At 36.9% G+C, this 25,561-nt stretch overlaps 2 protein-coding genes across 3 annotated transcripts; one reads left to right on the top strand and one right to left on the bottom strand.

The window, feature by feature from the left end:
• Positions 1-548: 548 nt before the first annotated feature.
• On the top strand, positions 549-8,867 carry LOC122829215 (sterile alpha motif domain-containing protein 9-like). The gene is made up of 4 exons (XM_044113583.1): positions 549-972; positions 1,105-1,278; positions 3,796-3,850; positions 3,937-8,867. Exons 1-4 carry the CDS (start codon positions 878-880, stop codon positions 8,743-8,745), a joined length of 5,133 nt encoding a protein of 1,710 aa, XP_043969518.1. The 5' UTR covers positions 549-877; the 3' UTR covers positions 8,746-8,867.
• Positions 8,868-11,404: 2,537 nt separating this feature from the next.
• LOC122829137 (E3 ubiquitin-protein ligase TRIM39-like) lies at positions 11,405-24,736 on the bottom strand. 2 transcript variants are annotated; one of them, XM_044113455.1, is made up of 13 exons: positions 24,389-24,736; positions 23,921-23,968; positions 22,811-23,069; positions 18,771-19,251; positions 16,479-16,662; positions 15,739-15,834; positions 15,150-15,239; positions 14,915-15,058; positions 13,853-14,000; positions 13,176-13,223; positions 13,081-13,107; positions 12,827-13,002; positions 11,405-12,094 (listed from the first exon to the last, which is right to left on the bottom strand). In XM_044113455.1, exons 4-13 carry the CDS (start codon positions 19,238-19,240, stop codon positions 11,729-11,731), a joined length of 1,749 nt encoding a protein of 582 aa, XP_043969390.1. In that variant the 5' UTR covers positions 19,241-19,251; positions 22,811-23,069; positions 23,921-23,968; positions 24,389-24,736; the 3' UTR covers positions 11,405-11,728. The 2 variants fall into 2 exon arrangements, with proteins under 2 accessions (XP_043969390.1, XP_043969388.1); XM_044113453.1 differs by lacking the exons at positions 22,811-23,069; positions 23,921-23,968; positions 24,389-24,736 and having other exon boundaries at positions 18,771-20,820.
• Positions 24,737-25,561: the final 825 nt, after the last annotated feature.

Genomic DNA, 25,561 nt, shown 5'->3' on the forward strand with positions numbered 1-25,561 from the left:
AGCATGACGACTAAGAACACGATCCATCAGCTTGGAAACATTACCATGGTGCAGTTATACTAACGTAGTACTAAAAAGGGAGAAGTAAGTCTCTTTTTAATATAAAATTGGACAGATTTGCTGTTTGATGGATTACATGTTTCTGTAGTTTGTTCTGTTGTTATCAAACAAACTGATTTTATTCTTGAAGACATTCAAGTTAAACATGGCGTATTGAGTCCAGAAATATCCAATTATGAACATGTTTAGGTGCTATATTGAGTAAAAAATATTTTTATGAAGTAGGGCTAAACATCTCTACGTGATTTTTTTTGACATATCAAATTCATATAACTACTTCGGGAGATTTTTTCAGATACTTTTAAATTAGTTATATTCCAGTCAGACTGTAGTTAAATCAGATGCAGTTTTTTAAAAGTTGACAGAGAAACACAGATTTGCCTTGGTACAAAATTAGAATACTTCAGTTTGGTTCAGCAATCTGAATGAAAGAGGAGAGCTTTGCTTTGCAATGCTTTTATTTGGACCTGAAATGACTTGTTGCTTTCTCTGTGGAGATGGATTTTTCTGTAAAATGCCATTTGATAAAATTACAGTGAATTCAAGCACAAGTCAAGATTTAAAACTTACAATCTCTTTCTTTGTTTGACAAGTTTGCTTGAGTGGCTGTTTGTACTCATGTGATTCCTACCATCAAGCATAAACAAAGGAAACCAACCAGAAGAACTGGTTTTATTTGGATTCCAGCATGCATTCTGACTATGACTGTTCAAACATTTTTTAAATGACACTAATGCATGAGGGTAAAGCTGTTGGCTAAAGATTTCAAATAAATTCTCATATTTTCTCACTGTAAGAACAAAGTCACAAAGCAGCGATGGAGCCTGAGAGGAAGCAGAGCTCTTCTCCGTCCCTTTCTATGATGACTGACCAATCCAAAGATGACTATGTGAACTTCACTGTGGATGAAAGGTGTGTTACTGTCATTATTTCTGAAAGCAGCCATTATTAAAGAATAAGGATTTTAACCGTTTGGTTTTTGAAAACAAAAACAATGGCAAATGGCAACATTTCCTTAAATTCAGGCATTTATATCTTTACCAGGAATTCTCAGAGCTCTGTGGGGGATGAAATGAAAGTGAGGCCCTCGAACCCATCGGATCCATCTCTAAAGAGCTACAGGTCTAGAAGCCCTCCACCAGATTTCAGGTTAGACCCTCCAGACAATAAAAAAAGCCTGGTGCTTATTAGAACTGAGATAAAGACAAAAAGAATTTAGTAGAATTTATGCACAACTTTCAATATATTTATTGTCTTACGTTGCTACAAACAACTCCTAATATCTGACAGACATGTCAGGTGTGAAATGTCTCATTTACATTTAAAAAGACCAAAACGAGTTACTCGAACAAGGATACAAGAGCTACAATAACGAGGAATTCAGACCAAAGCATTGCAGTCCCTCTGAGGGAATGATTTACATGTGGAAAGAAAAAAAATATGTCCACTTTAGTGAGCATAACATTATTCCAAAGGCATATTAATAATTTATCACACTGGTGGAAGCATGGACTCCTCTAAAACCTGCAGAGTCTGAAATAAGGTGACAAAACCTATTTAAAGTGCCAAACAAATTTCAATCTGTGGCAACGATACTACATATGCTGAACAATAACTATGCTACACTTAGACATTTGCAGGTAAAAATTAAACAATCTAGATTGTATGTTGTGACCTTAACATGCAAACTCACAGAAATTACAACATGTTTGGATAAATCCTTGCTTAGCCTGGTAAACACAAGTTATACATTCATCTGCTCACCAAAATATCAAAAATCAAAACAAATTTTATTTGTAAAGCACATTTCAGCAGCAAGGCATTTCAAAGTGCTTTACATCAAATCAAACACAAAAACACAATGCAACATAGAATCAACAATAAAAACAACATCAAGTCAGATTTCGTCAATAAATCTGTAATTGATTATGTTTCAAATACAACTCTAAACAAGTGGGTTTTTAGTTGAGATTTAAAGGAAGTCAGTGTTTCAGCTGTTTTACAGTTTTCTGGAAGTTTGTTCCAAATTTGTGGTGCAGAGATGCTGAATGCTGCTTCTCCTCGTTTGGTTCTGGTTCTGGGGGTGCAGAGCAGACCAGAACCAAAAGACCTGAGAGTTCTGGAAGGTTGATACAACAGCAGCAGATCTTTAATGTATTGTGGTGCTAAACCATTCAGTGATTTATAAACTAACAACAGTATTTTAAAGTATATTCTTTGAGCTACAGGTAGCCAGTGGAGAGACTTTAAAACTGGTGTTATGTGCTCTATCTTCCTGGTTTTAGTGAGAACTCCAACTGCAGCATTCTGGATCAGCTGCAGCTGTTTGATTGATTTGTTGGACAGACCTGTGAAGATGCTGTTACAATAATCAATACAACTGAAGATAAACGCATGGATGAGTTTCTCTAGATCTGGCTGAGACATTAGTCCTTTAATCCTGGAAATGTTCTTCAGGTGATAGAAGGCCGACTTTGTGACTGTCACCACTGTGGCAAAAGCAGCCAGAGTTTCTATGTCCTATGAAGATAAAACTTTTTTCTGTTTACTTTTCTTGCCTTATTTACTGGGCTTAAGCGCTTGGATTTTTATCAAAGACAAACACACTTTACAGTACTCTTTGCAGAACATAGATTGTTGCTGAACCCAGTCGAGGCATCTCTACAGTCTGCTTTCAGGTAGAAACTACCCATAAGTTTCCTAGACCAGTTTGGGGATTAAAACTGTTGTGGTGCTAGTGATAGTTGTTAGCAGGAAGCAGGCAGAGTCAAGAGGAAGGGGAAGATATACAGTAAATGGGCCTGAATGGAAGTCTAATCCAGAGTTATGTTGAGGATTGATAGCCTCAGTAGCGACATGGTGTACCTGCACTAACAACCAAGCCACTTGATGCTCCCAGTTTTGAAATCAAAATTGCAAAGAGGTCATTATAATCACTAACAATTCTTAGCAGTCTGTTAAAGCCAAGCTAAGCTGGGATATGAAGATAAATAAAATGAAAATTAATTTCAAGCTAGCCTGGGTGTGTTGCCTCACAGGATCTTTCTATTTTTAGAATGAATGAAAAGCATTCTAAATGTAGTCTGGCCTGTTTTACAAGAGGTACTGCATACAAACTCAGCAACAGAGATGTAAGAGGGCTATTGTTCTCTGCTTATAACAATATAGTAAAGGAGGGTTTCAAGAACATTTTTTATGAAGCAAGTTTTTTGCACTAGCGTATTTCAGCAATTAATGGATTTTGTCAATGAAGTTGAGAAATTGCAGGAGACGTTTTTGATTAACTGTACAATAAATATATGAGAGAGATCTGAGGCGGATTAGGGGCTTAGTTTCTGGTTAGTGTCTTTTGAGTCCATATCCATTGTAATCTTGGACACATTGACGAACATAATCCTTTTGGGGTCACAAATAAGGAGTTCAGTGACTTAGTGGCTGATATTTAATCCTTTAGAAAACCATCTTGCAGTTAAAAATGTTCTGAATGGAAAAGTGTTTTAAAAATATCAGAATGTTAAAGAGTAGTGTGTAGTTTTTCTTGTTATATTTTTACCAGTGAAATTAGTCATTTTTACCTGTGACTGCATCAAAGAAAATCTCTTTAATCAATATTGTCTATGTTGACAAAACATTTTGCGCTTTCCTTGACTTTTAGATTTCTAAAATTGCTGCATTGTGTAAAGACCAAATGCACTTTGTTTTTTAAAAATTGTTTATTATTCTGTTTGTTCACAGTAATGCCATACCATCTGCAAGCATTCTCTCTGTTGGTGGGATGCAGAAAAAAACAGTATGTGTTCTCTTAGTAACAATTATGTTCATAAAAGTCTGTGGAAACACCCCAAGCTAATTTTTATTGCATTTTACCTTCTTTAGGAGGAAAATAACTTCACTCTTCCACCACTGATTGAAGACTGGACTAAGGATCAAGTGAAAGACTGGCTGGTTAACAAACTGAGAGTGTCAAAAGAACTTGCGCAAAAACTTTATGACGAGGAGCTTTCTGGAGCTTGCCTGGCCTCTTATGAGAAAGAAGACTTGCTTGAACTTGGTGTTCCACGAGCACCAGCAATACAAATCTTAAGACAGATTAAGAAGCTTAAGAAGCAATCAGAAGCATTTGAACCAGCCAGTCCAGCACCAGAGAGTGAACTCAATCAAAGGGACAATGCAGAGATGTCACAAAAGCTGGATGAATCAGCAGAAAATGAGACAGTGTCATCAGATTCAGGAATCCAGAGTCTAAGCTCTTCAGTTTGGATGCTTCAGATGGCAAGAGACAGAATAAGAGCTGTGATAAATCAGAATACAGCTGAAAGCCAATTTGTTATTCATAATCCTGACAACTTAGAAGCTCCACAACGACAGAGGCCAGTAAGTGAGATTCGACCCTTTGATAAATGTAACTTCTTAATCTTCTACACGGAAAATGACATTCTTCCACCAATGGCAGGTCCAAGTAATCTCATTGACCCTGTTCATGAATACCACCTCCTGCCAAATGTAAATGAAGCAAGTGAAAGGGAGATCCTTTATGAATTTACTAGAGAAGTATTTAGTTTTGCTGCCAGCTGCATGAATTCACGAACCAATGGTACAATACATTTTGGAGTCAACGTACAACAAGAGCGACAACATGGTCAAGTAGTTGGGCAAAGTGTCATCTCTCTCAACAAGTACAATGAGGCATTTGAATCATCTCTGGGGGACTTTTTTGAAGAAAAGTACGTGAATGTGGCCCGATTGTGTATCAGGCCACCAAACTTTATAAAGGTCCTCCATGAAAATGGAACAGCTTCAGATAAGTGGGTGATTGAGGTTGATGTGGTTCCAGCAATTTCACAGACACAGGATTATCTTTTCTATACTGAACTGGGCATCACATCAGCTGAAGAAAAACATCAGTGCAAAACCCTGTGTCTATTTGTTAGGGAAGGTCCAAGGTCAGTCAACATTTTCGTTGATCCTAATCCACGAGTTGGTCAAGAGAAACTGAAAGATCTGACTGAAAAAGTCAAGAACTTGGTGCCAGCACGCAAGGCAGCAGAGGAAAACAAAGAAAGATGTTTCCCACAAAGCAACCAGGGACAAAGGCTAAAGCAGCTGATGACACGTGGAAGAAATGTTCTTGAGAGTTCCCTGCAGGTCATTGTAGTTACTGATAAATGTCCTCCAGACCAGCTTGAGCATATGGACTTTCTAAAAGAAATATCTCTGTTTGCTGTCCTAGAGTTTGACCCAGAGTCTGATTTAAATGGAACATGCCATTTTTACAGAATAGATTGTACTGCTAATCTGCACTTCCCACATATGTACAACACTCAGGATAGTTTACCCACACTCATTAAAAACCTTAACTTGTTTATGCAACCAAGTTGGATTTTCTGCAATGGCCGATTGAATGAGGAGAGTGAAGAAGACATGCCACTAACACCCAGTGAATGGCTCAAGAGACGTTCAGGCGACATCAGCAAAATGATTGGTTTGCTTTGCAGCCCCGATATAATTTCAAAGGACAAACTGCTGGTCACCTTTGTTCTTCATTCAGCTGTCACTGATATGTCACACCCTATTTTGGAGACATTCTGTGCAATTTATCGTACACTGGAGGGGGCTGACAACATGCTGTGCATCTGCAGAAATTCTGGAGTATTCAGTGAATGGAAGAAGCTGATAGAGTTGCGTTGTAAGGAAGACATCTCCAGTAAATGCATCTATGAACTGAGCCTGAATGAAATATCCAGTACAGTAACACAACTCAAAGAGCCTCAAACACAGTCATCCCAGAGATACCTGCCATCCACAGGCTCAAGCTCAGTGCTGTTGACAAGAAAAGCTGAGGAACTTTTCACAGATTTGGACATTTTGAGTGAACATGAGTGTGAAAATACAGAAATTGAAAATTCAGATTCCTTTGACGAGTTTAAAAGGAAAACAGAGGAAGACTTTTACAGAGGGGGGCAAGTAAGATGGTGGAACTTTCACCTCTCTGAACAGAGAGGGAGTCTGCCGTTCATCAAGAGAGACAAATACCATGAGTTGTATGACCTGATCACACCTGTCAGGAGCTACACATCTTCATGTGTCATGATCAACCTCTTCCACCACCCAGGATGTGGGGGAACAACCCTTGCAATGCATGTTCTTTGGAACTTAAAGAGAAAATTCAGATGTGCAGTCGTAAAAAACAACAGGGCAACAAATATCGACATTGCAGCTCAAGTCATAAACCTGCTCACATATGGAAAACAGGATCAGCCAGGATACACACCTGTCCTCCTCTTAGTGGACAACTGGGAGGATGTTGAGGACCTTAAGCAGTGCATTGTTCATGTTTCTGGCGAAAGGACACAGCAGAACACATTCATGGTTATCATACTGAACTGTGAGAGAACACAGTTTCCTGATGAGAGTTCCAGAAATAGTTACGCTCCTAACATATTCATAACCAACAAGCTGTCTATCAAAGAGCAGAGGTTATTTTCTGAGAAACTTCAGCAGCTAGAAGCTGATCATGAGAAGCCTGAAACTTTTTATGCCTTTATTATCATGACAAATAATTTCAGTAAGGATTACATCACAAACATTGTTAGCAATACTCTTAAAGATCTTGATGCCACCAGTCAACAAGGGAGGCTCCTCTCCTTTCTGGCTTTGTTGAACACTTTTGTGAATGGATCCTACATGTCACTCTCTTTGTGTGAAGAGCTAATTGGTATACGAAATTCCCTTTGGAAACAAGAAACAATTGATGATACAATGAATCCATATTTTACACTGTTGATAACATTCAATGTTGAAGAGCACGGCTTCTATCAAGCAGTGCGATTCTTACACCCGATGATAGCCAGCAACTGTCTACAGATCCTAGAACAAAAACACAAACTATCCTTGGCAGAAGTAACTATCGACATTTTATACTGTGACAAAGTCTATAAATCCTGCATGGGAAAGGATTTCCTGGTACAGAACATTCAAAGCATGCTCATTTCCAGACACAGGAAAGAACAAGGAGATGACAAAGACACTCAGTTTTCTCCTTTGATTGAAAAAATACATGAAGATGAAGGATCAGAAAAAGTCAAAGAGCTTTTTGAGAAAGCTATAGGAAGATTTGACAGAAGTGCAACTCTGCCACAGGCACTGGCAAGATATTTCTGCCTGAGAGAAAAAGACTTCCAGGCTGCCCTAAAATGGGCTTTAGATGCACGAGATAAAAATCCTAATTCCTACATTGCAGACACAGTAGGACAGGTTTACAAGAGCCAACTCAAAAAGGAAATTGAAGATTCAGAGCCTCTCACTGCTGAAGCCCTTAATGAATGTTTGATACTGGGCTCCAAAGCTGTAAAAGCCTTCTATGAGTCACAGGAACTGGCCAAGAAAGATGAAACTATAGACCCATTTGATCTCCACAACAGAAAGAGGCCAAAGTCATACAACACATCAGGTTATGTTGGAGAGACAGAAGTTATGATGATCCTTCTTGACCTCATCAGAGAGCTTCCTCTTTCTCAGAGCAGAGACAGATATCAAACAGATAAACTAATACAGATTCTCAAAGGCCACCACACAATAAGAGATTTTCATTTTGATCACAACGATGCTCCCACTGCCCAGTTTGTGAAGGTCCTGGAACACCATGAGAAATTTTTGATCTCTTTGAAGCCAAGGCTGAAGGAAATTTTCAGCTTTTTTGAGAAATATTTCACATACCTGAGACCTAGGTCACAGGAAAGGGTAATAGCTGATGAGAGACACAAAAAAAAGTTGTCAGAGCATTTCAAACAATACCTGAAAATATTCAATAGTTCAGAGCAAGAGAAAGCATCTGAAAAAGCCAGAAACCCAAATCTGAGTCTGCTCCAGGAGATACAGGACCAGAGATTTTACCTGGAAACAAAGCGAGCAGACTCATTTGCTGGACTGTTGCAGTGTTTGAGTGATAAAAATGTTGCAGAGATGGAACGCATCTTCAAAAAGTGGAAGTTTATCTTCGAGAAATCATCTAAAAGAACAGTATCAGACACGGTCAACTTCATCTTGGCAAACATAGTGATGCACAGCATCAAGCCATCTTCAAAGGAACTGAAAAAATATGAGGAGTTGGTTGACCTTCTGAATGAGGAACTACAAAAAGAGGGAACTCACTCAAATTCAACAGAGATGTACTACCTGTCCATGCTGCTCATGTGGCCTACTAAGGATAGAAAACTGGAAAATTTGTCAACATACAAAGATATTGCCACATATTTCAGATCAGCCAAGAAATCATTTCACAGACGTTTTTCTCACATGTTCCCAGCCCGGAGTGCCTTAGCTCATTTCTTTCTTGGCAAATCCACTGGACTCAAGAGAATAGTCTCTAAAGTGAAGCTTGATCAGATTTTAAAGGAAGAGTCTTGCAGTGATCAGAGTGGCCAGTCTTGTACACTGAACCAACTTTGGCAGAGTGGAGCTGCTTGGAATGAACCACAAGTAGAAAAAGAGCTGTTAAGAGTGAAAGGGATTTCTGAAAATAAAGATATATACGTGAACTACGAAGGCAACCTAAAAATTCCTGTCCGTCCAGCTTATCTGGGAGACATCCGCAGTGGATGCAGTCGGGAGCATATATCCTTCTATGTTGGATTCACAATGGAAGGTCCTGTAGCCTACAACATTAAATATGTCACTGCTCAGTAAAGAAGTAATCAGTACCATTACAATACAATTTACAAAAACACTGCAAGAACTACCAGAAAGTGGTAAAACACGTAGTCTTCAACTAGAATGTACAAAGACAAAAACATTGAAGACTTACTAGAAATAATTTGACTATGATTTCGTTTGCAAACCATATGTAATAAATGTACAAGCTTCATCCAAAGTTAAGTTTTTTTTAAAATAATTTTTTGCCAGATGTTCTACGTTCTGGGATTTTAGATTGTTTGAGTTAGTCTTTTTATAGATTTCTGGTCTGTAGGCCTATTTAAAAAAACAAAAAACAAAGTCAAAACTGAACAAATGGATTGCTGTGCTTCTGTTTATGATTGTTATGGAACAATCTGTCAAAAGGATCAAAGGAAGTAGATCTATTTCTACTTTTACGAAAACAATAAAATATATTCTGTCAATGTATAATGAAGTACATTAATTCAGTAGAGTGCTGTATCATTACAAAGATGTTTTTCTTTGTTATAAGTCTCTATATATACACATTGTTTTTGTGTTTAAAGACATATCTATGTTGCTGGTTGGTTGATGCTTAGTTGCTTTTGGTATAATAAACTGACTTTTGAGAGTATACAAGATTTTTTTTCCTTCAAACTACTCTTTTTCATTCAAAACTTTTGTTTACATCAACATGTGACATGTTCATGTTAGACTGTAAACGAATGAAATAAACACATTTTAGCTAACCTTGCATGATGTATTTTTACAGTGTGAAACGTTCTACTGAGAAAGTTTTGTTCTGAGTATTTATGTTGAACAAAACTGGTCAGATGTAAGATTGTATGAACAACCATGGTTATATTCCCCATTTCATGATTTTATTTCCTTTATGTATTAAAATAAAATGTCCAAATGACGAACTATATGCTTTTTGAATTTGACAAGATTTTGACCTTTGTTAGTGTTTACAGTTGTTACCTATTATAATCATTGACCAGAAAACATGGAAACTTCTACACCTGCAACATGTGACTGAGCAAGTCACATTGCATTATTGTCTTAATTTGTGCACATTTGTGATTATCAGTGTGTAATGTGATTTGAGTGATCAGTATGATCATTGAGGCAGATACTTAAGTTTATAATTCAGACCAGAGGAAAGACTTTTATAGTGAAAGTGAGAAGAGCGGCAATGAAGTAAAGCAAAAAGAGGAGGAGAAGACATTAGACCTTAGACGTGAAGACTGTCTTGGTCATTTTATAATATGTTCTGCTTGAAGCAAGACTCAAAATACTTTTCCCTCTATTTTCTGCCAACTGCTGTAAGGTGCCTGTTTAGAAAGCTGAGGATGAAGATACATTAATATACATACTTTTTCAGTGGAACATAACTTGTCTGTAATCTAATCAAGATCAGTTGGTGCACAAATTCCAGGAAAAGCCCACAACACTACATATAACAAAAACTTTAATCCACTTAAAAACACATGTAAGTCTACAGCTCAGTTAGCGTGTTTGCTAGCTTTCTGTGTTAGCTTCCTTGAAACTACCATAAAATTGTGTAGTGGCTTTTGGTTGATTTTCATCATATGTTGTTTCAAATTTAAGTTTAAATTGACTAAATAATGTCATATTAATACAACAGTAATATTATATTAGTTTTGTGGATTAATAAGAGCTAAGGAAAAAAATAAAGCAAAAATCTAAAATTATTTTAAAATAGGAATCAAAAATACTAATGTCTGTCACTTTAATAGCTTTAATATGTTAAATATTGTACAACAAACATGTGAACAATAAAATTATAAAACAATAAAAGTTATCAGAACATTTTCACAACATTCCTAAATTGTACACAGTAACGTACCTGCGAAAAATATCACAGCAGTTAGATTAGCGATATTGTACAGGAGATCAGTTTTACCTGGAAAACCGTAATATAGTTAGCTTCTAGCTTAGCTGAACACGTTAACATAAACTCAAACAAAATACAATAAAATTAAATTGTAACTACCAGCAAAACATGGCGAAAACAAATCAAAGCGCATAATTCACAACATAATAGAGCTAGCTGCTAGCTGTACCATGACTCAAATATTATATTTTGTCTACAGTCATTAGCAAACACATTACCTCATCTTGAGAAGTCCTGCTATACAGTTAAGGTACAACCAGCGACATCAGATGGCGTTGTTCCGTCCGAATTCAGTGGGATTTAACAAAGATTTATTTATATACGCATATATATACATATATGTTTGTTTTTGTCTACCAACACTATAAATTATTCCTAGATCATCTTACCAAGTTATGAAGTTTTTTGCTGTTATCTTTTCAGCTTCAGATCGGGACCAACGGCTGTTCCGCAGATATGACGACACATACTTAGAATTAAGAAGCCACTTACTCCACAGTGCCACCTGCTGGACACTTTGGAACCAGCTTCAGACAAACGGGGAATAATGGTGACTTCACTTTGGATAAAACTATTTTCAGTAAGTCAAAGCTGAGATGGAATTATGATTAAAGTGAGACATATTTAAAGTGCTACTTTAAACATGTAAATAGAAAATGAACCAGCTTATTATAGTTATTTTTTTAATTTTTATTCCGATAGTCCATGTAAAAGATTTGTTTGATTTGCAGTAGAATTGTTCAGGATAAAACCAACACATTATTTAAAGAAATGTGTTTTCAAATGGTTTATTTACAACACAGAATGCTAATATTTCAACAGGAGTGTTTGAGAGCTATAATATATTACTACGTTACATCCATTAAATCGCATCGCGCCTTTCAGGAAACAGTAAAAACAAACTGACAGCAGCTGCCAGTAGTTTTTTAATTTTTACATACAATCTGAAGTCATTCTGACTTTCTCACATTCTTTAAGGTTGAGTATTTCTTTCAGCATTCACTAAAAACAAGACCTAAAATTCAGACTTCTGCAATAGAAACATTTACAATCAGCTCTGGGATTCAACATAAGTGAAGATTATGAACACTGGTTCATTCATTCTGTCATTGCAGGACAGATTACTAAAGGAGCCGCGTTCTGCCCTGATTTATTGGTGCAGGGGCTGAAGAACGGATGGATGGTGTCTTTAAAACTGTCTGTGTAAGTAAAGATGATCTGTTTGGCCTCCACGTTGGAGAAGGACACCAGTCCTTTATTACAGTCTAGATAGATGCCGACCCGCGACGGTCTGGTGGCGACTGTCAGGCTGGTGGGCGGATTCGTTCTGAAGGTGTAGTTGGTCTGATCCCGCAGGCTGAGGAACCAGTAGCCATTGGCGGGGCTCACTGGGATTTTACCCTTTCTAATGACGGACCGGCTCGCTACTCCCAGGTCCCAGTCGGTTTTATTGCTGACATCCACCTGGAAGAGGACAGAGAGGGAAACATCACTGTTACATTTCAGGTGATCAATTCTGCACAAGCTCAAGTCAAGAAGTGAGAAATAAATTAAAAACTTTCATTTTGAATGTGGTTAATTATATCTTTATCTTTTTTTTATTTCTGCAGGTTTTGCAGTGTTTATGGTGATGCATTTTAAGATGTAAATTTTCCCCAGACTTTACAAAAATACTGAAAAATCCTGATAGACTGTCTAAACAGAGAAGGAAGAGGAAGGTTTATGTTCAGACTGAACAGATTCTACATCCAAAAATTCAGAGGAGGTTCTGAGTTTTACTATGAAATTAAATATTGATTTAAGGAATAAAAACTCAATAAATTTAACCTAAGAGCTCAGATAAATGTGGTAAAGTTGCTGAAAGTCCTCAGTTCTGGATGCATTGATTATTTCTGGGTACATCTTCCTGTAGAAATCAAAAGATTTCCTATCTTTTCCTTTTCTATTCTCTTCTATTAATTGCCATTAAGCGGCTGTTACCTCAAGAGCAGAGAAGAGATAAGAAGGCCTGGGGATGTTTCTGCCATCATGCCTTGTTTCCCATTATTCATATTAAAGTATTTTCAGTGTTTGAATTATTAAAATAGACAGTTATGAGAGTTTATTGAGAGGATTTCAAGTATTTGCAGGTTATTTGTAGCTTAAATCTACTACTGTTCTCAGTGAATGTATTTGTTCACATGCCAGCCCTCCTACCTCCCAGTAATGGCGTCCTGAGGTGAATCCCTGATGGGCCATCACACACACCACGCGGTCAAACCGCCCTGGGTTGTCTGGGACCAGCTGATGCCGGTCGCTGCACTGGACCTGCTTTCCATCCGCTGAGATGATGAGGCGTGGATGAGCTGTGCCGGGGTCCAGGGTGATGTCCTCTGCAGATTAAACAGATTCATGATTAATTCTTCTTTATAAGACACTAAATGAACAGCACGTCTTTTACCAACTCTTACCTGCATATTCCTGAGTCTTTCTTATCCCTGCAAGGAAAAAAAATATTAATATTTACAGTATTTGTAAATAGTTCAGTAAAAATTCAAAGGCTTACTTGGGATTGGCCGAGGGGGCGGCGGAGCTGGTGACGGCTGTTGTTGGCCTGTAAACAAAACAAGAAAAGTCGAGTTGAATTTCCTTAAATATGTTAATATATAAACATATAATCCATGCATTTTACTTCTTAAGTAAAGTATAACGTCCCAGAATGCAATTTTATAGATATAAACCTGTTATTTGCAAAAAAAAAAGTGCATATCTTTAGATCGGAAGCATATTTACAGACATAGCGCCACCCAGTGGTTGTTGTTTAATTTGCCACTGGAAGGATTAGTAGATTTAACAGAAGTGTAATTAAGTAAGACTAGAAATACTTCTGCATATTTTTACTCACGTAAAAGTAATAAGTAGCTGTCCAAAAAATTGATCTATTCAAAAATTAACTGATCAAAAAATATTCAACATTTTTTTAAAGAAGTAACTAGTTATCACCAACTCTGTATATTAGGAAAATTCAAAGGTTTACTAGGTTTACCCCAAATTGGGCTTAAAGGCTTATGTTCCTGCTATGTAGTAATTATAAAAGAAGCTTCTCCAGATTGGTGCATGATTGTATTGTTTGATGTATTTTCAAAGTGGGAAATCTCAATAAAAATATTTTGGCAAAAATAAAAAAAATAAAAAAAGATCTCAGAGTTTTCCTGGTAAATCTTTCCCTGGCTGTGAACCTACGGGCTTCTGGCAGGTTCTGCAGGTCCAGCTGGAGTCGGTCCACCATCTGACTGATGGTTCTGAGAATCCCTTCAGAGGTGGAGTGAGACGACACGGAGACGTTGGACCAGTCCTTCGTCTGTGGGGGCGAGGACAAGGCAGGGAATGTCTGTGGAAGGAAAGCGCCAAAGAGTTTCCTTTGGTCAGTCGACTGAGCAGAAAACAATCTGTAAACGTTTTTCTTTACAGATGAAAAACGGATTCAGGAAAACGACTGCAGGGCGTTGGTGGACTTTGAGTTATGCTGGGGATCATCCTGGTTTTGGAAGGTACCGGGACTTCCACCATCAGTTTTATCACAATTAACATTTTATTGATTAATTTAGTTTTTTTTTACTTCACTGGCAGGAATTTTACAACATTAGAACCCCAGAGCATCACTGAGCCACCACCATGCTTCACTATAGTCATGGAGTTCTGTTTAGGATGTGAATTATTTTTATTCCTGTAGATACAGCAGTTTAGTACAGCAGAAAATTAGGGCCACTGAAATAAAAAAAGAATTATGATATTGTTTTTCCCTCAAAATTCTTTTTTTCCTCAAAATTCCAACTTTTTTCCCCTCAGAATTAAAAATTCAGATTTTTCTTTTCCTCAGAGTTCTATCTTTTTCTCCCTCAAAATTCAGATTTTTATTTTCCTAAAAATTTCAACTTTTCTTCCCTCAGAATTTGGACTGCTCTTTCTCCTAATTTGGACTTTTTCCCCTCAAAATTCAAACCTTTTCCCCTAAGAGTTCTGATTTTCTTCCTCAGAATCTGGAATTTTCTTCCTCCTAATTTGGATTTTTTTTTCCCCTCATAATTCGGATTTTTGATCTTAGAAAAACATCAAAATTCTGAGGAAGAAAAAAACCCCAGAATCATTTATCAACTGTTACTCTTATCGATCACGTCTCTTCCTCATGCATGCCTTTATTTATCATCCATCTCCAATCATTCGTAAACACCAAGATACTCAACCCATATTTGTTCAGTTAATTTTTTTTATCGTTATGTTGGAATATGCAAAACATTTCCTCACCTTAAAAAACAGCACATAATCTTCAGAAACAGCCAGCTGGCTCAGAGTTGAGCTCCTCTTCTTCAGGGCAGCGATTTCCTCCTGCAGCTCGTTCAGCAAACTCTGAGCTCTGCTCTCTGCTGTTGCGACAGTCGTCTCTATCACCTGGTGGGAAGAGTCAAAATAATAAAAACAGGCAGCTCTGTAACCAGCAGACATGTCGGTTTTATTATAATTAATCTGTCAGATTATTTACCTCCAAGATTCTGGATTGGCAGTGCTCTGCCGTAGAGATTAGCTTCGTCAAAGAACAAACGACTCCATCTGTCTCCATCTCCGCCGCAGCCTGAGAGAATCAGAAGTCTCCAGAAATTAAGAGCAGCACTACTTCAACATATTTTTACTCACGTAAAAGTAAAAAGATGCCGTCCAAGAGATTACTGAAGTAAAAGTAGAAATGTATTTGGTAAAAAAGGCGTCTCAAGTATTGAGTCACTGATCAAAGTGTCATATTTAACATTTAAAAATTATAATCTGATGGACCAAAATATAAACTTATGTGGAAATTTTGTTATTTTACAAAACAAAATGAAAATAATTCACATAAATAATATAATTACGACATCAAGTAAAAGACAAAGAAAATCCAAATCAGTTTCTTTCAATGTAAAACTTATGAAACTTTAACAAAAACTGCAGGTTTGTGTCTAGGCACTGCAAAAACACAAAATCTTAAAAAGTAATTTTGATCTAGTTTCTAGTGAAAACATCAGCTAGCTGTAGCACTTTGAGCTGACGTCACTCTAAAATATGACAGATTCAACTAATAAAATCTGAGAGCTCACCTTTATTTTCTGAATGGAGTTACGTATTTCTTCCACTTTCCTCTCTCTCGAGCAGATGAGCTCTTTCAGCTCCATCTCCTGGATTCCTAACTGCGACTGGAGACAATAGAAATAATTTAACATAAAAAGAAAACCTTTTATATATATTTAAAAAAAATACAAAAAGAAATAATCCTACAAAGAAGTTGCACTGGATTTTTGAAGAGACTTGCAGGTTTTTAAAGAGTTACACTGGAAAAACAAAATATTATCAATTATTTTATGTCTATTTTCTAGAACAAATATCTGAGTGTACTTGAAATAAAAGTAACTTTTCAGCAATATATAGGAGCTTGTTTTAAATAAATGATTCATCAATATTGATGAAAAAGTACTGTTTCCACTGGCAGATTATTTTATTTATTATAAGTAAAAAAAAATGTAATAATCTGCCAGTGGAAATAATACTTTTTAAAATACATTTTAAGGAATTACTGACTTAAACAAACTCTGATTTCTTGCCAAAAAGTTGTGTATTAGTTTTGTCTTATTTCAAGTCCACTAAGATGTCTGTAATAAAAAGTAGGTCAAAAACACTTGGTAACATTTTGCAGTGTAATCGATTTAGATTTAAACCTGTGATAACATGAGACCATGCATTTGTAAAGCCTAATTGTTTGATACCGAGTTAGAAATCAGCATCTAGCACACAAACACACACACACACACACACACACACACACACACACACACACACACACCTTCTTAATGTGCCACTCTCTTTCAGCAGGGGTGACGTTGTGTCCGCGGTGGTCTCCCGTCTTCTCACACACACTGCACACACACATGTTGTCAGTGCGGCAGAAGAACTCCAGGCCTCTCATGTGGATGGGACACAGCGGCAGGTTGGGTTGGACATCAGGGAGATTTTGAGCAGCGCTGCGGCTTTTGAAGGATACAAAACACTTCATCAATCATAAATTCTCTAAAATCGGAGAAAACTGAAAGATCACTGCAAAAACACAAAAGCTTTACAAGTCATTTATGCCTAGTTTCTAGTCCAAATATCTTAGTACAGTAGAAATAACTTACAAGTTACTTTTCAGGGAAATACATGAGCAATAATTCCTTACTATTGATGAAAAAGTGCTAGATTCACTGGCAGATTATTGACATTTTTCCCATGTTACAAATTAAATAATCTGACAGTGGAACTAGAACTGGGTTGCTAGGTTACGGGCTGGACTTGGCTGGCGTTGCTAGGTAACGGCGCCAGTGGAACTAATACTTTTTCATCAATATTACGGAATTATTTACGGAAAGCAGAAAAGCTACATATTGCCTTATTTCAGGCGTACTAACATACTTTCCCTAGAAACTAGACCGACATTACTTGGTAAGATTTTGTGTTTTTGCAGTGTATGTAAATAATTCAGTTTTTATGGAACTGCAGCGTCTGACAGAATTGTAAACATAAGTCGCTAATAACAAGACTTTTTTTTCCCTGTGTTAGGAAGTTAATTTCCACCAAAAATCTGAAAGTTGAACATTTGCTAGAAAATTTCCAATTTTTTCAAGAACATGTCAAGTTTTTTGTAGGAAATGTTGAACTTTTCAAACTCAAAAATTTCCAAGTTTTTTTTTTTCAAGAAGATTTCAGAGATTAATGTCAAAACAGCTAAATTTTTTGGTGGAAATTTACCCCTCTTTAATGTTTTTTCTTATTACAATAGTCCTAATGTGCTTTTGTGCTGAAGATACATTTGTTATCATAAACAGTAATTTTTTTCCTCAAAATTTATAAAGTTTTTCTAGCAAATGTTTTGCTTAAAAAAGAAAACAATCCAAAATTCTTGATATTGATTGATGAAATGCTTACATCATGAAGCATTTTTCTACCAGGTCATTCAGCCCAACTTCAACATCTGTATTTTAACGCCTGTTTCTTTTATTTTTTCAAACAGAAAGTAACACAGAGGAAGGTTCCAGAAAGGGATAAGTCACATGCGGTGTACCCCCAGGTTCAATCCTCTTATTTAATATATGCTCCCATTAGCTCAGGTTATAACAGGAAATAAGATGCCGTAGCTTCGCGGATGATTCACAGCTCTACATTATGATGTCACCAGGTGACTCTGATCTCATCCGGGTACTAAACAGATGCTTAAAACAGATAAATGTGTGGATGTGCCAAAACTTTCTCCAGCTGAACAGAAACAAAACTGAAGTTATTATTTGTGGACCTAAAGAGGAACGATCTAGAGTCAATGCACAGCTTCAGTTATTACAACTAAAAACCAAAAATCAGGCCGAAACCTGGGAGTAATGATGGATTCTGACCTGAACACTCACAGCCACATAAAGACAGTCTCAAAGTCAGCCTTCTATCGCTTGAAGAACATTTCCAGGATTAGATCAAGATCTAGAGAAACTCATCCATGCGCTTATTAGTCACATTGATTACTGCAACAGTGTCGTCAGGGGTCTGCCTAAAATAATCAATAAGATCCAGAATGCTGCTGCTGCTGTTCTCACTAAAACCAGGAAGATAGAGCACATCACCCCAGTTCTGCGGTCCTTACACTGTAGCTCAGAAAACAGATTTTAATATAGTTCTGTTATTTCATAAATCACTGAACAGCTTAGCACCACAATACAGTAAAGAGCTGCTGTTGTCATAGCAACCTTCCAGACCTCTCAGGTCTTTTGGTTCTGATTCTGTTCTGCATCCCCAGTACCAGAACTAAACACAGAGAAGCAGCATTCAGCTTCTATGCAAAATAAATCTTGAACAAATTTCCAGAAAACTGCAAAAAAAAAACAAAAAAAAAAACCCAGCTGTTTAGAGTTGCTTTTAAAACATCATAAATGAAACATTTAACAATGGCACTCGACTAAATGTAATGTTTCAATTGTTGACTGTATGTTTTATATAAATGTTGCTGAAATGTGCAATACAAATAAAAATTGATTTGATAATGGGTGCAAACCTGTGCAGGTAATGTCTTCGTACCACCTCAGTATTGATCTCTCTGGAGGTGTGACTGAGTTACCTGAGAGAAGGGGAGTAGGGTGGCGGTGGGTCGTGGTTGTTCTGGAAGCCCTGGTGAGGCGAAGGCGCCGTCAGCCCCTGGAAACGCGCCATCATTTCTACCAGGAGACTTTCTGGCATCTCCCCCGGTCTCACTGGTGGAAACGGACCTGCATGTTGGGCCCTCAAGCCGAGATGTTCCCCTCCTCCTCCGGCTCCCTCAGCAGACTGTGACATCTGCTTGAACTGTTCGGTGATTTCCCTCAAGGTTCGGTTTATCTGGAGCTCTGGCCGCTTGCTGAAGGACTCTTTGCACAGCGGACACTGGTAAGCCTTTGCAACCTGCTCTCTTCCTCTGCTGTCCCAGTAAAAAGAGAGGCAGGACTGGCAGAAGCTGTGGCCACACGGGGTGGAGACTGGGTTGTTGAACATTTCCAGGCATATTGAACAGGTGAACTGGTCTTCAGAGAGAAAGGCAGAAGGAAGAGCCATGGCCGCTCTATCTGAATAAAAGACACTTTGATTAGATGGAAAGACTAAACAAGCAAACATAAACAGGATGAACCATTTAAACGTATTTCACATGTGGGGTGCTTAATTGGGTTCAATCCTAGGACCCCTTCCACTATCTCAGACAATAAGCAATAAGATTAGCTACAATAGCTAACCACAGCTCTACATTACAATATCACCAGGTGATAATATCAGATCCTGAGCTGTTTTAAGTTTTTTTTATTCGACTTTATTATTATTATTATTATTATTATTATTATTATTATTATTATTATTATTATTATTATTATTATTATTAGTTTCTTAGTCTCTTTCTTTGAATAGATCGACTTAGTTCAGTTTGTCTTAGTTTATTTTGTTTATTTCTTCTTCTTAATTTTTTTTTGTTATAAATCATCATTTTAAATTTATTTTGTATTTTCTCATGTGATCTTTGTCTGATATAAATAGTTTTTATGGGTTGTAGTTAAAGGCTGTAAGCTTGGACAGGTTTTTGCACAGCGATCAGGTTCTGAGTTTGACTTTAGGTCTCCCTGCGGGTTTGTTGTTTTCCTCTGGGTTTTTCGTACGTTAGGTTATTGGCCTCTCTGCATGTGTTGACCAACATAGGCAGTGGGTAGATTGAAGAAATCTGTAATTGGGCGAACTTTTACAGTGCACTGTAACTCAGGAAATGTCTTTGGAAAGACTTTTTCAGTCCGACTGCTTAAACCTTTTCCCTAACTTCATAAGGAAGTCTAATTTAGTCACATTACAAAACTGCTTCAGTTCATTATTTTCTGCTTTCACTGTCAACAAAACATTTTGGCCAACCTGACGTCTGGATGTTTTGGGTGGTATAAAGCAGAGTGAAAATGATGGAGAAGAGCGACATCAGAACATTTCAAACATTTTTGCTCTAACCTGCAGCCTCATTATACTCCTTTGTTGTCGTCTTTAAAACTCGTGTCTTTGTGACATCATGCAGGCTATTTTAGTCTCAGTCTGATAACATTTGCAGTCGTTAATGTCAGCAACATCACTGGTTAGTCAACTATCAGATGACTGAGATCCTAAAAAAAGGTCTTGCAGTCAGATGCATGAGCTCCTGGTGCCCAGCTGTGACTTTCTGAATTACATAAATCTAATTATAGAATTACAGATTTCCACTTCAAATGATAAAACAAACATGAACACTACTCCTGTCCCAACAAGTAAAAAATTGATTAATCACATGATACATTAAAATGAGCGCAATAATTCCAATTTGCATTAATTATCGTTTTTCTCTTTTCTCTCTTTCTACCAAAAGTCTTCAATCTGTCGCTTACGCCTTTTATTGAAGTACAGTTTTGTTTACAGAGACTTTGTAATTCATTTTATTTGTTGTTGTGTTATTTATTTTGGATATTTAAAATGTCTTCCAGTTCCAGTATTACCGGTAAATGTTAATTAGACTTTAAAGTTTATTGAACCTTCAGAATGTGAGCTACGTAGAGGAACATAGAGGAACTGGGAACGTGGTAGGATGAGAGTGATTGACAGCGCAAAGACCCTCCTCCTGGCTCTGATTGGTTGATTGATGAAAAAGTGCTTATTGAATTGTCGGATTATTTCATTTATAACAAGACATTTTTCTCATGTTATAAGTGAAATAATCTGCTAGTAAAACTATTACTTTTTAAAATCAATATCAAGGAATTATTTATTTAAAACAAGCTCATATTTCTTGCTGAAAAGTTACTTGTAAGTTAATTTTCTATTTTTTCTAGTGTACTGAGATATTTGCAGTAGAAACTAGACCAGCGGTGTCCAAACATTTTGCCTTGGGGGCCAAAACTGGCAAACTGAAACAACACAGGGGGACACTTTTTCACAAAATTAACAATGCAAAACTTAGTTTGTGCTTTTTTAATATATATTTTTGTTCTACCTGCTTAAGAATAAACTAAATTTTGATGAAACTTGTACATTTTTAAAGACCCAAAACATGAAAGACCTTCAGGCTGTTGCCTTATTAAAAGAAAAACAGACAATTCACAAATTGTTTGGGTCACTGGTCAAATAGTTACCATTCTTGATTTGCTGTCTGGAACCGAACAAAATCATCTCATGGGCCACAGATGGCCCCCGGGCCACACTTTGGACTCCCCTGAACTACACCAAAATGATAAGATTTTGTGTTTTTGCAGTATGCAGTTTGCATACTTTGTGATATTTTAGACTATTGTATTAGCGAATACGCTTTATGTTAATGTGGTACTTTTACTCTTTTTATAGTATTGATTCAAATTGAGAGGCTTTTTCTCAAGCGTCTTCTCCCAGGAGGAACTAACAGTTGAACCAGTAAGACCAGCTGCAGTGCAGGTAACACCTGTTGGCCAGTGGCGAAGCTCAGGCTTCAGGTATGCAGCGCAGACTCAGCCACGAGCTGCACTGATTGTTCATGTTCCTGTAACATGACTCAACACTTTCAGCGATTATTACGTGCAAAGACACAAGTTAACTCAATGCAAACCCATCAATCATTCTGGCTGGAGAGCCAGTCTGAAGGAAAAACTGATTTTATCTGAAGCTGCTAACCTTGACTGTGTTTTGAAAACAAGACAAAAAATCTAAACATGAATGGACAAAAAAAAAAAAAGAATCCACCCACAGAACTCAGTCACAGGAGTCACACACTGTAAAAACACAAAATCTTACCAAGTATTTTTGGTCTAGTTTCTACTGCAGATATCTCAGTACAAGTTAGTTTTGAAATAATACAAAACTAACTTTAAGGTAAATTTTCCAGGAAGCTATAGAAACTTGTTTTCACTAAGTCCTAGTTCAACTGGCAGATTATTTCACTTATAAAAATAAATTTTCCCATCCTAATAAAGGATCAATATTAAGGGATTATTGACTTAAAACAAGCAGCTATATTTTCCTGATATGTTACTTCTAAATTGATTTATCTCTTTTAAAGCGCACTAAGATATTTACACTAGAAACTAAACAAAAATACTTGGTCAGGTTTCGTGTTTCTGCAGTGGAAATTATATTTTTTGTCATTCGGTTTCACAGAACATTATCTTACTATAAAAAACTACATATATAATTTGAATTTTTTAAAAAACTGAACACTCATTCTGCTGCATTCATAGCTACTAGATGTGAATACATATTACAGAGCTGTGAAAATAACAATTTTACTGTGAACAATAAATAAAAACACGACTCAACTTTGTCTAAAGAAATATTGAAAATGAATTCGATAAAACGTTATGCTTCAAATCTCCCACATAACTTTCCTTTAATTAAAGATTCCTGGTAATTAGTTTCAGCTGGTTTGTTATTCAGTTTCAACAGCTGAAACTGAAGAACAATTAAGGTTATTCATTTAATTCCTTTACTTTGATTTCATGGGAGACTTAGTAGTAATGTGATCTGTTCAATAACATATCTCAATCAATACAGTCGGACTTATTTTACATAAACTCTCCATTTATCTGTTCCATTCCTTCACTTTAAAAACAGAAAAGCTCAGATCATGTGACTTCAACTCCAGCTTTTTACAGCTTGTCTTACCTTTTCCTGATGACCAAAAACGTTCGATTATTTCTGCCGTTCAGTGGCCGTAAACGATGAAGTTTAGCTCCAAAATGTTCTTAATGACAACTTTGCGTTTTTCCCCTCATGTCATTCTTCTCCTTCAGCGTGTTTAACCACTCCCTTCACCTGCTGAGCGGATCCAGCCCAACCTGCTGGACAGGTGTGACGACTCCACACTGCAGGTATACGGCTTTCCAAACACTCTCTTGTCCGTCTTCATATCTGCTTTCTGCATCTTAGCACAGATGGGACAGACAGACAGACACAGTTTGTAGCTTTTACAGTCATGGCAAACTCTTAACATGATACTTGAAATATATTGTAATGTATTATTTTGTTGTATTTTGTAAGGAATGTGTTGTAAATACATGGAATTATATACTCATTTCTACAATATATATGTTCATATATATATATAAAATAATAAATATATTAATGGTTACTGCTTATATTAGTAACCATTAATTACTAATTAATTACCATTAGTAATATATTAATGGTTACTGCTTTCCATATATTGCAATATATTAAATACAAATATATGTGTATATGTGTGTTTTTAGATCCCATAATTTTTATTTTTAAATATTCCCCATCATGTATTATGATCTATATAGGAAAATGTAAAGGTAATATATGTAAACATATGATCTCACAAGTATGTTCAATTTGTTGTAAATGTATTTTACACATATGTAAAATTAAATAGAAACATAAACAAAATATGTGTAAAGATTTATGAGCAATATATGGTAGAATATATTGAAAATATATGGAAAGTATAGAAATGTTTGTGATATATTCATTAAAAACGACAAGAGGAAGAAAAAAGGAACAGAGATGGGGTGAAAAGTTAAAAGGGAAAGAAAGAGAGATAAAGTAAAAACACCCAGGAAGTCTGAATCTATACCTGCAAAAAGAGAGAAACAACAGAGAGCTGACTGACAAATACAAGGAACAAATTAATACAAGATGCATTCAGTGGCAACCGCAGCCCAGGCATCCCTTCTTTCTGCTCTAAATAAAAAACCTCAGCTGAAACCTGCTGTACAAACACAGTTCCAGTGTTTAATTATAGGTTCTCACCTTTATGTAGAGCTGCTGATGTTGAAGAACAAACTGAACCATCTGCTACTGTAATGAACCACAAAGTTAACAATAAGCATCACAATTAGTACTATGATTATAAATCAAATTGTTTATTATTTTTTTTAGGTTTCCTGTTTAACAGTCTTTGTATTTGTGGTTTGAATGTTTTAACTCTAGATGACCTCATTCGCATAAAATCACAAAAGACTTATTAGGACATAATGACTCAAATACAATGGTTGTAAGGTTGTGTGCTATTTCTTTATCACAACATATTAGAGGTGGGATTTGTTTTTCATTGTTTCTCCACCTATACATTGTTTTGAAACCTTTTTTTCTGTTCAGGTGGGGCCACACCTGTTTACGGGACAATATGGAGCCTTTCAGGTTACACGGGACATTTATCCATCACTTTGTCATAAAAGAGTCACTATTAATATCAAATTCACAAAACGTTACTCTCACCTGTCATCATGTTGAGTGAATGTAACCCAGCTAGATATATCGGACATATTCCCCTTTTCCATCGACTCGAACAGGTTTTCTGTGCTACGGTAGGAAATTCTGACGAGGCAGCACTGATAGTCAGAACCACTAACGAACCGGGTTAACGAACCGGGGCTGACCTCATCATGCAGGTTCAGCCCAGTGAGGAGCTTTCGCGTTGTCCTCGTAGTCGCGCTTCATGCTGGTTTTATATTACTTTATTCATCATCGTCAGCTTTAAAGACACAAATAGGTCCAGAGAAAGATTTTTAGTATTATTTTTCCGGCCACACGACGCATCAAACCGTATCAAATGCGTTATTTAGTCAGCCAGAGTTAACGCGCGCGCACCCTCTGAAAATCTCGTCCGTTTGGCTCCAGCAACCAGAACAGTTTCTGTGGCTCTTATTAAAAACTCAACAGACACGAAATGGAAGAGCTACTGAAGCCACATTGAATTAAATTTAATTTACCGTTTGTTGCGCATCTCTGTGCGCAGTGCAGCGGATTTAACTCATCATACAGGGGCGGTCCATGGCTGGATGAGGACTTGAGCAGAATTTGACATAGGGGCCCCTTTTGCTGCTAAAACCATCAGCATCTCTAGCTTTACCTCTAGCTTATGTATAAAAACATAAAAACAATCAGTTGAAATAGCAGTTTACTAATTAGGCCCGAGCAGCAAAGCGCTGCGAAGGCCTATTGTTTTTGTACTGTTTATTATTAGGCCCGAGCAGCAAAGCGCTGCGAAGGCCTATTGTTTTTGTACTGTTTATTAGGCCCGAGCAGCAAAGCGCTGCGAAGGCCTATTGTTTTTGTACTGTTTATTGGGGCCTGCCCCATAGCAATGCATAAGGAGAGCAGTGACTGACTTGCGAAGCAAGTCAGTCACTGCCTCCATGCATTGCATGGGCAGGAACCTATTGTTCTACACCCAATAGAATGTCTCTTTATTATTATTATAGTAAACTTATTCTTCCGTTACCGTTAATGCGGCTCGTACCGCTGCGAGCCCACCCATAAAAGTGGTATCAAAACGTGCGGCTCGTGCCCGGCATTGGAGCTATTATTTTTATAAGGAATCGGACTTACGATGGCGAAGTAAAAAGCGAAAAACGAGCAAAATTTCCAACTGCCGAAACGCAGAGCATA

Source organism: Gambusia affinis, linkage group LG04 (genome assembly GCF_019740435.1).
Source record: "Gambusia affinis linkage group LG04, SWU_Gaff_1.0, whole genome shotgun sequence".
NCBI lineage: Eukaryota > Metazoa > Chordata > Actinopteri > Cyprinodontiformes > Poeciliidae > Gambusia > Gambusia affinis.

Bases quoted from the DNA above. Each gene is read 5' to 3' on its own strand.
- LOC122829137 (XM_044113453.1), bottom strand. From the start codon at position 19,300: ATGTTTGCTTGTTTAGTCTTTCCATCTAATCAAAGTGTCTTTTATTCA. The intron at 15,240-15,738 runs GTGAGCTCTCAG...TGATTCTCTCAG, and splicing joins ACTCCATTCAGAAAATAAAG to GCTGCGGCGGAGATGGAGAC. The intron at 12,095-12,826 runs GTAGGAGGGCTG...GTCCTCTTCCAG, and splicing joins CAGGACGCCATTACTGGGAG to GTGGATGTCAGCAATAAAAC.
- LOC122829215 (XM_044113583.1), top strand. From the start codon at position 878: ATGGAGCCTGAGAGGAAGCAGAGCTCTTCTCCGTCCCTTTCTATGATG. The intron at 973-1,104 runs GTGTGTTACTGT...TATCTTTACCAG, and splicing joins AACTTCACTGTGGATGAAAG to GAATTCTCAGAGCTCTGTGG. The intron at 1,279-3,795 runs GTAGAATTTATG...GTTTGTTCACAG, and splicing joins ATAAAGACAAAAAGAATTTA to TAATGCCATACCATCTGCAA.